The sequence below is a fragment of the Ooceraea biroi genome, chromosome 12 (assembly GCF_003672135.1).
Source record: "Ooceraea biroi isolate clonal line C1 chromosome 12, Obir_v5.4, whole genome shotgun sequence".
Taxonomy (NCBI): domain Eukaryota; kingdom Metazoa; phylum Arthropoda; class Insecta; order Hymenoptera; family Formicidae; genus Ooceraea; species Ooceraea biroi.
In genome coordinates this window covers 12241663-12254031 of record NC_039517.1, presented here as the reverse complement: position 1 = coordinate 12254031, position 12369 = coordinate 12241663, and the positions used below count along the sequence as shown (strand labels likewise).

General features: G+C 35.5%; 2 protein-coding genes across 3 annotated transcripts in view; both read right to left on the bottom strand.

Annotated features, from left to right (window-relative positions):
* LOC105275082 (lipase 3) overlaps nt 1-12369 on the bottom strand; it is a 214935-nt gene that overhangs the window by 97190 nt on the left and 105376 nt on the right. The window lies entirely within an intron of this gene.
* LOC113563054 lies at nt 7888-9891 on the bottom strand. The gene is made up of 2 exons (XM_026974087.1): nt 8548-9891; nt 7888-8477 (listed from the first exon to the last, which is right to left on the bottom strand). The coding sequence occupies exons 1-2, from the start codon at nt 8854-8856 to the stop codon at nt 8025-8027; spliced, it is 762 nt and encodes a 253-aa protein (XP_026829888.1). The 5' UTR covers nt 8857-9891; the 3' UTR covers nt 7888-8024.

Below are 12369 nucleotides of genomic sequence, written 5' to 3'. Positions count from 1 at the left end.
AATACAAGTAGCCAAGTATATCATTATTATTATTCAAAAGTGAACTGTTCACAAATGGATATGAAATCAATGCAATTTATTTAGTATTTGTTTAAAAATGGATGTTGTCAGTGCAATATCCAAAAATTATATACAAGATGCATTCACAATTAATCCAAAAATTATATGAAACAAGTTGTATACATTCAAAAGTATATGCAACACAAGCTTAACGCATACATTGTCTCTTCACGCAAATCCTAAGTCGCATAAAACGGGCTTAAACTGATTCAAATAATCAACGGAATCATAGTGAAGCAAAAAACTTGGCGTGCCCGGGTTGTATTACGATGTAATGCTCATCAATGTTTTACAGTATAGAAATTATTTGCGTGAAGTAATGAAACGATTTATATACAATATTTGTAGAAATATAAATATATAAAAGCAACAATTAAAGAAGAAAGAGATGTTTTATATTTCCAAGGCAATTATTGAAATTATAAACATATTTACAAGAATTCAATTAATGCAACCCGGGCACGCCAAGTTTTTTGCTTCACTATGATTCCGTTGATTATTTGAATCAGTTTAAGCCCGTTTTATGCGACTTAGGATTTGCGTGAAGAGACAATGTATGCGTTAAGCTTGTGTTGCATATACTTTTGAATGTATACAACTTGTTTCATATAATTTTTGGATTAATTGTGAATGCATCTTGTATATAATTTTTGGATATTGCACTGACAACATCCATTTTTAAACAAATACTAAATAAATTGCATTGATTTCATATCCATTTGTGAACAGTTCACTTTTGAATAATAATAATGATATACTTGGCTACTTGTATTGATTTCATGTATATTTTTGAATGAATAAATAAATTTGTATAATACTCTTGTTTTAGAAAGATTTTTTGAATTACACTGTTTTTGCAAAGTCCGACACGTTTTATGTACTTGGCGTAAATATTTTTTCTTTTTTTAAAAAGGTTTTTGTAGGGATCTCACTCCTTTTTGTACATTTTTGAAATTTTTTCATATTATAATAAGATTCCTAACCTTTATAACTTTTTTATTATTAACTTTAAATAATACTAATTGGAAAATAAATATATACATTACAAAACTAACTTTGCCATTTGTTGAGATATCTCGATTCAACTACAAACGAAACGAAAAGCATTACAAACAACTACAAACGATTGTAAAGACTGCGAAAGCGGATTCGCGATATCTCAACAAATGGCAAAGTTAGCTTTTTGCAATTTATTTAATTGTTTATTACTTTTAAATGGTTCAATTACAAAGCATGAAAAACAACTAGAAACGATCCTGAAAAAGACAGCGCAAGCGGATTCGCAATATCTCACCAAATGGCAAAGTTAGCTATTAGCTATTTTTTATTTAAACAAATGTTAATAATTTTTGAACGGTTCAACTACAAACACTACAAACAACTACAAATGATTCTGAAAAAGACAACTCAAGCGGATTCGCGATATCTTAAGAAATGGCAAAGTTAGCTATTTTTCATTTAAACAAATATTAATTAATACCTTTTGAACAGTTGAACTGCAAACAAAACGAAACTACAAACAATTGTGAAAAAGTCAGCGCAATCAGATTGGCGATATCTCAATAAATGGCAAAGTTATCTATTTTTTATTTAATCAAATGTTAATAACATTTGACGGTTCAACTCCAAACCAAACGAAACAACTACAAACGATTGTGAAAAGACAGCGCAAGCGGATTCGCGATATCTTAAGAAATGGCAAAGTTAGCTATTTTTCATTTAAACAAATGTTAATTAATACCTTTTGAACAGTTCTATTACAAACAAAACGAAACTACAAACGATTGTCAAAAAGTCAGCGCAAGCAGATTCGCGATATCTCAATACTCAACGTATCAGACGCAATGTGAATCTCCATAACGCGCTTATGTGAACGCACCTTGACGGACAAACTCGCTTTGCTTGTGTGCGTGCGAGCATACGTACGTAAGTCTGAAACTTCTGAATCTGAAGAAGGAAAACGGAACGTCACGATTCTAGCATACGATTACGATATCTCAGGATAGACTGCACCAATCGCGTTCGGAGTGGTCGCGATCGAAAGCTTGCATCCATATTATGTTATTAAAGTGCCGTTAGATTTTTACATAAGGCTTTAGTTTCTGAGATATTTTAATCGAAAGTTAGGGTGACGTGAAATTCCGGATAAGCTACTTGGTAGCACCTCGACGATGCCGCACCAGTGCCGTATCAAGCGGCTATTTTTTTTTATGTACTTGGCGTCGCGACACTACCGCGTTGCTTGATAAACGTGATGTGGTTCGATATGTGAACCGCGTACCGCCATACGATTAGCAATCAACCGATAAACAGGATTCGACGGAGGTAGGATTCTGCCATTAACATCGAGAGTTCGGCAGTCATCCTGCAGTAAAATTTCTTTTAAAATAAGCTTATCGTAAGGCATTTTGTCAGCTCACAAAAGACATAAAATGTATATTAGAAGTATTAGAACTGATTATTTTTAAATTCAATAAAATTACTTGAATTAATCAATTACTTGAATCGAAAACATGAAAAGAAAACAAGCAAAGAAACAAGAAAAGAAAGAAAGCAAAGAAGACCTTTTTATGAGAAAAAGTTTTATTAATATTGTATAGAACAATCTCAGAGAAGAATAATCAGTCAAGCTACATGAAAAAAGAAAACCTGTAATCGCAATCCTTTATAAAATAATCGAAGTATTTTTTAACGCTGGATTTCTGAAATGTAGATCTTGGCATATAGTTCATAACAAGAGTGACCGTATCTATAACGAATTCAGCCGACAGCCGGCGACGTATTCTATCTACCCTGGATCTACGAAATATAGATTTAGCATATAGGCTACGTCAAGAGTGATCGTGACGCGAGACCGCGAGATTCGTGGCACGAGTTCCGTCCGTAGATCGACTCTCGCAGAGAGAGGGACTCAATCGCGCCGCCCGCGCCGCGCCGTGGATGTTACGCAGTGGAGGGGCGCGCAAGCGTATGATTGCCAAGTAAAGATCGCGTCGCGCAGCGCGTGTATCATTTATGCGAGTCGACGAGTTGCGAATAACCGAGATTCTTGGATCTCAATAACGGCTGAATCGATCAATTTCTAAGTAGGCTCAATAGCTTGATAGCTTGGGTTTGAATTATATTATAAACTTATATTAAATAAAATCTCTTGTTAATCGACACAACTGGCCAGTTCTTTAGTAGATACGCAACATTTCTTGCCAGTGTCTTCTATTTTAGATTTTCTCTTTGTATTATTTCTTCCTAAAATGTATATTTTTAATTTCAACTGGTAATTTTTAGGAAATAACTGTATGTTGCGTTTGATAAGGACCTGAACTAAGGTCGAAACGTTGCGTATCTAATAAAGAACTGGCCAGTTGTGTCGATTAACAAGAGATTTTATTTAATACTGTTCCTGGCAGATCTAATGATTATTTAGAAAATTATATTATTAAACTTTCACTGCATATATTGGTCACCAGAACAACATCAAATATATACTTCTCGGTGTAAAAGAAATCGAAATGCTGTCTTAGCAATCGACGCAACGGGAAGTATAGCGACATGGATTACATTCGGAACTATATGAGAACTATTTTAGGAAAGCCAGAACTCTTAAAACTTAATGAGTTTCCGTGAAATGATACGCCAGCTTCACACACACCTTATACATTCGGGATCTCGGACTATCGAATTTGTTTAATAAATGTTATACTAATTTTTCCACATAGAACTCTTTGCAGAAATTGAAATTGAGTATAGGTGCACATGAAATCTCATTTAAAATTAACGGAACTGTCGAAATACTGCCAGCATTTCATCCCTATACGTATAGATTGGGCATCTCGTTGGTTCTAAATTATTAAAAAAATTAACTATTAAGTTTATCATCAAGAACTGTTTTCTACCGTGTAGAGGAAGTATCAGTTTATTAAAAGAACCATTTAAGATCGCCAAAACTCCCGGGTTAGCGCTAGCATCTCACACTTATATGCGTAAGTGCGTTTTGTGATGGCAAATTATTTTCTACGGAAATTAGTTGTCAGAACTATTGACAGAATATGCGTAGGCGATAGAACTCTGTGGAATATTACTGCTTTGTGATCAAATATTTAAAATATGATGAGATGCTATCAGATGTTCTCGGAAGTTGGCATCTCATTTCTTAACAGTTATAAAATAGTGAATTCGACAGAACTATTGTTAAAACCTATCAGGAACTGTAGAACTATCCTGGATGCAAGAAAATCTGACGTTTATTTGTGAGATACTGACACTTGAGATGCCAGCTTCACACACATGCGTTAATTGAAGTGGAAGATTGGATTAATGTATCAATTGATCACAACAAAATTACCTTTTTAAAAAAAGGTACAAAAAAGGCGCCAAGTATACGCGCGCGAAGAAAAAAAGAACTCTACAAAAGTAATGATATCAAACCATTGCGCCAACTATAAAAATGGGTATTTATGCAAATCAGAAAATCTATTATTTTATTATTATGTATACAACATCCTATTCCAATCCAAGCGTTGTTTTAATTCTCTTTAAATATTATTATAGTATTTTTTCACAAAAATGTATGAAATCTTCAAATTGCGCCAAGTGCAGAGAGAATGTATTGAAAATTAATTATTGTACTATTTAAAAAACTCAAGTGATAGTATTCTTATCAATTAGAAAGAGAATATATGTATATATTGTTTTGAAAAATTATTGTTGTACTACTTTTAAAAAATAAAAAGTGATACATATCTTTTTATTGTCACTCTTCCTCTTCCAATCCAAGTGGTAGTAGCTTTCATTTATCACTTGGATTTTAATTTGTTTGAATTCTAATGGAAGGAATAGAAAACGTAGTAGAAAAGAATAAAAGAGGTTACAATACAAAATGTAAAAAAAATAATATTTAGTTAGTGCAAAAAACTTGGCACTACTAGACCTCGTTACCGCCCCTTAACGCACGCATGCACTTTATATAAAACCTCAAGCTGCTCGTTCAGATATAAAACTGAAATCTAAGAAATTTTACGCATGCATAAACGCTTATTATATTATTATATATAAAACTTAAATCCAATCTAAATTTGACAAACAGCTTACATTTAATGATGAAAAATAGATAGATAGATAGATAGATGGAGAGAGAGGGAGAGAGAGAAAGAGAGAGAAAACATACACACCTACTATTATGCCCAGTTTCTTCATACCTCTCAATAGCTATCTTCCAGATAATTAAAAATTTGTTTTCTTTATTGAAACCTCTGATTACGTATTTAACGAATAGCTATTCTTCATACTACTCACTTTTGACACAAAGTGTCTAGAATGTTATTATAAATTACCATATTCTGTCAGGTTACGAAGGTGAAGGAAACTGATTCTACGAGATATCTTTTGAATAAAGTTATCGAGAGGTGAAGAAACTGGGCCTTAAACGATGAAAGAGAGAAAGCATTTCTCGTACTACTCGGTCTAGCAGCGCCAAGTTTTTTGCACTAACTAAATATTATTTTTTTTACATTTTGTATTGTAACCTCTTTTATTCTTTTCTACTACGTTTTCTATTCCTTCCATTAGAATTCAAACAAATTAAAATCCAAGTGATAAATGAAAGCTACTACCACTTGGATTGGAAGAGGAAGAGTGACAATAAAAAGATATGTATCACTTTTTATTTTTTAAAAGTAGTACAACAATAATTTTTCAAAACAATATATACATATATTCTCTTTCTAATTGATAAGAATACTATCACTTGAGTTTTTTAAATAGTACAATAATTAATTTTCAATACATTCTCTCTGCACTTGGCGCAATTTGAAGATTTCATACATTTTTGTGAAAAAATACTATAATAATATTTAAAGAGAATTAAAACAACGCTTGGATTGGAATAGGATGTTGTATACATAATAATAAAATAATAGATTTTCTGATTTGCATAAATACCCATTTTTATAGTTGGCGCAATGGTTTGATATCATTACTTTTGTAGAGTTCTTTTTTTCTTCGCGCGCGTATACTTGGAGCCTTTTTTGTACCTTTTTTTAAAAAGGTAATTTTATTGTGATATCATTACTTTTGTAGAGTTCTTTTTTTCTTCGTTTTATTAACGGCATTAATAACATTTATTATCAGCAAAATGACATTTCGCACTAAATTATTAGTTACTTACTTTATTACAGTATAATTTTGCAACTATGCAACACTTCTTTTACTCTCACCAACCCTGTATGGGCGCAAAGCGACCTTGTATCCTTGTATATATACGGGCGCAAAGCGATCCTTGTATATATACGGGAGGTGATATATACTTTATGTACTATCAAGTTTTTGTAAGAATAATATATAAATATCTTTAGCACCTCTAGGCCATTGTCTTTTTTTAATTTGTGCATCATCAGCTTCAGTCCAATTACTAGACATTCCTTCTCTACATATACTCGTGTAATGACCATCCTCAATACATAAACCACTATGAAATATAGCATTCATAAGCTTATACGTTTGTCTAGCTATTAAAACTTTAGTTGTAGGAGAATAGTACATATATTAAATTTACGTATTGCTTTCACCATTTTATCATCTTGAGATGAAAATAATACTAAACGAATAATAACTATATCTTTCGTTACTGTTAATTCGTTCTTAAACAAAATATCATTTCCTGTACACTGTTCGCATGACCCATCAGATTCACACCAATGTGAAACTGTAACATTTAATAAATCATTAAGAGTATAGCTTTTTCCCCCAAATTGTTAATAGGTATTGAAATAACTACATCGTTACAAGTAAATTCCTTTGTATAATACAAGATTTACATCGACTAGTAGAAGTTACTTGATGCTCTACCAGTTGTCTTATACAATCATATTTAGTGAACAGGATTGTAAGAAACTCAAACACATCACGTTTTACATTTATTGAAAACGGTTCTCCTAAATATTGCCGTACTGCATATGTATTCAAATTGTACATTCCATTTTCATATCGATGCATCAACATTCTTAAAACATCTGATTTATTACACTTCACCAATTGTTTTCTAATAGGATTTAAATGCATTAGACATTGTAATGCTGCATTTGCATAACACGAAACATTGTCTGTATTTTGTAAACCATGTAAAACCTAAGCAACATTTTGTCGTAAGTTTTAATCGCCGTCCGGCGACGTGGTGCAACGTCTTCGCTGTCGCCGTCCGGTGACGTGGTGCAACGTCTTCGCCGTCGCCGTTCGGCGACGTGGTGCAACGTCTTCGCCTTCGCCGTCCGACGACGTGGTGCAACGTCGTCCCCGTCGTCGTCCGGCGACGTGGTGCAACGTCTTCGCCGTCGCCGTCCGGTGACGTGGTGCAACGTCGTCCCCGTCGCCGTCCGGCGACGTGGTGCAACGTCTTCGCCGTCGCCGTCCGACGACGTGGTGCAACGTCGTCCCCGTCGTCGTCCGGCGACGTGGTACAACTTCTTCTTATATATTACTTATACAGGGTGTTTCACACAAGGGTAAAAACCTTTCGCCCACAGGTAGATAACGTCAGATCGAATTAAAATGTCCTAAACCATTTTGCGATCTGCGCAATAGTTAACGAGTTATTAAGTATTAAAAATCGCGGTATTAGTCCAGCCTACTGGCGAGTCAGTGCGCGCGAGCCAGAGCGGGACGGGGTAGGCGGGAATAATAGGATGAGCCGCTCGCGCGAGTCGCGGCGCGACGCGATAGCGGGTATCGGATTACAGCAGCAAGCGAGACAACGCGTGGAAAATAATTGTTACATATTTCTTTTTGTGATGTACACGCAAGTTTTATTTATTAATATTAATAATGTTAATTAATATGGTTATTAATTAATATTATTCACCATAGTATTATTTAATATTTTCGTTCTATCTTTTCCACACCACTTTGCAGTAGATAGCATGGCGCGTTGTTTTTAAGTGGTTTCCCCAATAGGCCTAATCCACTCTAACTAATTAATGTAAGAATTGTTCGAAGTGCCGTCCTCCTTCTCGTACACAGATTTCGACTCTTCGAGTAATATTGCGCGTCGCACGGTGCGCCATGTACGGCGTGATGGTATCGAAGGCCGCAACAATAGCTTCACGAACTTCTTGTTCCGTACCATCACGCCGGTCCTCTATCGCAGTTTTAATGTACCCCCATACAAAATAATCGAGTACATTTAAATCAGGCGACCGTGCCGGCCAGATGATTGGGCCACCTCGACCCATCCACCTGTCCGGAAAACGCGCGTCTAAAAGATTCCATACTTGCCTGCTAAAATGTGCAGGAGCTCCATCGTGTTGAAAAATCAACTCCGCCCGTACGTCGAGAGGGACATCTTCAAGAAGAGCTGGAAGTTGATTTGCGAGGAACTCTGCGTATAATTGCCCGGTTAGCCTGGGCGGAAGGAAGTACGGACCGATCTGAGAATTATCAAGAAACGTTAGTAGATAAGTGCGGAAGAAAATTAGCCGAAATACAAGGTGCACTCACCACTTGATCTCCAATCATGCCGGCCCAAACATTTATGGCCCAACGGCGCTGAAATGCGCCTTGTCGAACAGCGTGTGGATTTTCTTCTTCCCAACGTACGAAGTTGTGAGAGTTAAACACTCCGTTCGGTGTGAAGGTGGCCTCGTCCGTCCACAGGATGCGGTCGGGGAAAGAAATATTCCGCCGACACTGCGCGAGGAACCCTACATGCATTTTATTGAGAATTAACACGAATGCACAACAAATACTGTAAATGTTAAATAAGAGTAATGAAAATACCTTCACAGAAGAAGATGCGCGGTTGTGCATCTCCGGGAAGAAGTTGCTGCACACGTTGATAGTGGTAAGGTCTTAGACCACTACGCCGTAATGTACGATGCACCAAACTGTTGGAAATTCCAAGTGCACCAGCAACGCGACGCACGCTGTTTCTGGGATTTCGTTCGAATTCCCGTAAAATCCGTTCTTCTGTACGAACGTCGTGACGCATTACTGCACCGGGTCGTACGCGATTTGGAACGACGGATCCGGTTTCCCGTAATCGCTGGATACAGCGCGTAAGTGTTACGTACGACGGATGTACACGGTCAGGAAATCTTTCCGCGTAAAGACGTACCGCGGCATTTCCGTTTTCACCCGCCATCCCATACGTTATCACCATATCGGTGTATTCTCTCGCGGAGAACTGGGCCATCATGCAATAATCGTTAGACATTTTCCAAAGGCCGGCATGATTGGAGATCAAGTGGTGAGTGCACCTTGTATTTCAGCTAATTTTCTTCCGCACTTATCTACTAACGTTTCTTGATAATTCTCAGATCGGTCCGTACTTCCTTCCGCCTAGGCTAACCGGGCAATTATACGCAGAGTTCCTCGCAAATCAACTTCCAGCTCTTCTTGAAGATGTCCCTCTCGACGTACGGGCGGAGTTGATTTTTCAACACGATGGAGCTCCTGCACATTTTAGCAGGCAAGTACGGAATCTTTTAGACACGCGTTTTCCGGACAGGTGGATGGGTCGAGGTGGCCCAATCATCTGGCCGGCACGGTCGCCTGATTTAAATGTACTCGATTATTTTGTATGGGGGTACATTAAAACTGCGATAGAGGACCGGCGTGATGGTACGGAACAAGAAGTTCGTGAAGCTATTGTTGCGGCCTTCGATACCATCACGCCGGACATGGCGCACCGTGCGACGCGCAATATTACTCGAAGAGCCGAAATCTGTGTACGAGAAGGAGGACGGCACTTCGAACAATTCTTACATTAATTAGTTAGAGTGGATTAGGCCTATTGGGGAAACCACTTAAAAACAACGCGCCATGCTATCTACTGCAAAGTGGTGTGGAAAAGATAGCACGAAAATATTAAATAATACTATGGTGAATAATATTAATTAATAACCATATTAATTAACATTATTAATATTAATAAATAAAACTTGCGTGTACATCACAAAAAGAAATATGTAACAATTATTTTCCACGCGTTGTCTCGCTTGCCGCTGTAATCCGATACCCGCTATCGCGTCGCGCCGCGACTCGCGCGAGTGGCTCATTCTATTATTCCCGCCTACCCCACCCCGCTCTGGCTCGCGCGCACTGACTCACCGGTAGACCGGACTAATACCGCGATTTTTAATACTTAATAACTCGTTAACTATTGCGCAGATCGCAAAATGGTTTAGGACATTTTAATTCGATCTGACATTATCTACCTGTGGCGAAAGGTTTTTACCCTTGTGTGAAACACCCTGTATACATACATGACATATACCTTCTACATATCTGGTGACATAATATCGCGATGTAATTTTTGATATCGTGAGCTATATATTTCTTACGTGGACAATAATGTTACCCATACAGCACAAAATATTCGGAGAACATTCTAACAACATGATTTCCATATATTCTGAGAATATTCGAATAGAATATTCATAAACAGTTCCACGAATGTTCTAAATGTTATTGGTATGTTATTTGGTAAGTACTCAGAATATTCTAATGATATTTCAATGAATATTCTTATAATATTTTATTTTTTATAATATTTCCCACAATATTCCTAGAATATCCTATAAAAATGGCTTCATCGTAAGTGTTTGAATTATACACATTTAAGCAGAAATAATGTTTGACTTATCAAACGCAAGTGGAAAAGCGTTTGAGTTTCAAACACTTTTGTATCAAACATTGCTATATATATATAGCAATGTTTGATACAATTTTAGCAAAACAATTTTTATATATATATATATATATTTATATATATATATATATATATTAAAATTGTTTTGCTAAAATCAAACATAAGTCAAATTAAACAGATATATACGTTTGATTTTTAAACGGGAACAAAATAAAACACAATTTGTGTTTGATTATTAGAAAGTCAAACAGATTTATATTTCAAACACTTTCTAATTACATATTTATGAAACAAACACTTACAAACTTAAGCACTGAATTCTTACAAAATATCAACAAACCAGATGGCGCTCGCGGCGCAGTTTCTCGCGAGCAAGAGTTGCCTAACAAGATATTTATTAAATCGCGATACACTGGGAATATCTGATAATCTAATGGTCGGACTAAGATGCAGTAATCTCTCGCTCTAGGAACCAATTCATCCACTACGCGCCAACAAATTCGTTAGACTTAAAACATATAAACATTTGATTTGCAGGAAATTTCAATTAAGTAGAAAATCAAACACCTTACGTGTGTAATATAATTAAACACCAACCACAAACCCAACACTTATAAATGTTTGAAATATCAAACATTAATAAACATCTTGAAAACGGCGACAACAAAAGTGTTTGAAATTTCAAACACTTATTATTTAGAGTGTATATATAGAAACAGTCCATAAACATACGCAAAATGTTCATAGAATATGCTACAGAATATTTATAGAACATTCAGAGAATGTGAGTTTTTGTCTACTTCAAATGTTCTATGGAAGGTTCACAGAATCTCTGAAGCATTATATGAGAATATTCTAAACATTCTCCGATATTATTCTATGAATGATCATAGAACGATCTTGTGCTGTATGGGTATATACACTAGGGTGGCTCTTATTTTCAAAGTTTGAATTTTCTTTGTGCTACCCCCCAGTTTGGTTCCATTTTATGAAAAACTAATCTGTGTACAATTTCAGCTCAATCGAATAAAGGGAAAGGGTGCCCCTGGGACCTTGAAAATCGAAAAAATCATAAAATCACAGAAAAAATAAATTTTATTTGTTTATCTTGTGAAATATTAATTATATGCAAAAAAGTATTATACAAAAGTTGTAGATCTATTAAAAATTGCACATGTTATCATCTACCACTTTTTCTCGTACGACTAACGATTTCCGAGAAAAAGTAATGCCACGAATCAAGCTACTCCAGTTAGTATAGTATAATAAATTCAGTTTGCGTATTATAGATCATTGTTGATTCTGATTTAAGACCATCTTAAGTACAATCATAAGATATTTGAAACCAATCACACAGTCGTATTAGCATCTTAAGACATTACTTCAGATCGTCTGGAAATAAGAACGGACTATGAATAATAGCCTTTGATATTAAAAAATAAAGGACATAATAATATTAAGCAGATATTTTTATACGAATAAATATTTTAATACATAGAAATATATTTATTAATACAAATAAGTGTTTTTTTCAAAATACTTGGCGCTGCTAAACCGAATCAAAAATTGTCTTAGTATTTAAATAATCTAAAGATTACAATAATTTCCTTAAACTCTAAATTACATAACAACTCGCTGAAATACATATATGTACAAATGTAGTTAAACTT

Bases quoted from the DNA above. Each gene is read 5' to 3' on its own strand.
- LOC113563054 (XM_026974087.1), bottom strand. From the start codon at position 8,856: ATGCACAACCGCGCATCTTCTTCTGTGAAGGTATTTTCATTACTCTTA. The intron at 8,478-8,547 runs GTGAGTGCACCT...GATAATTCTCAG, and splicing joins GCATGATTGGAGATCAAGTG to ATCGGTCCGTACTTCCTTCC.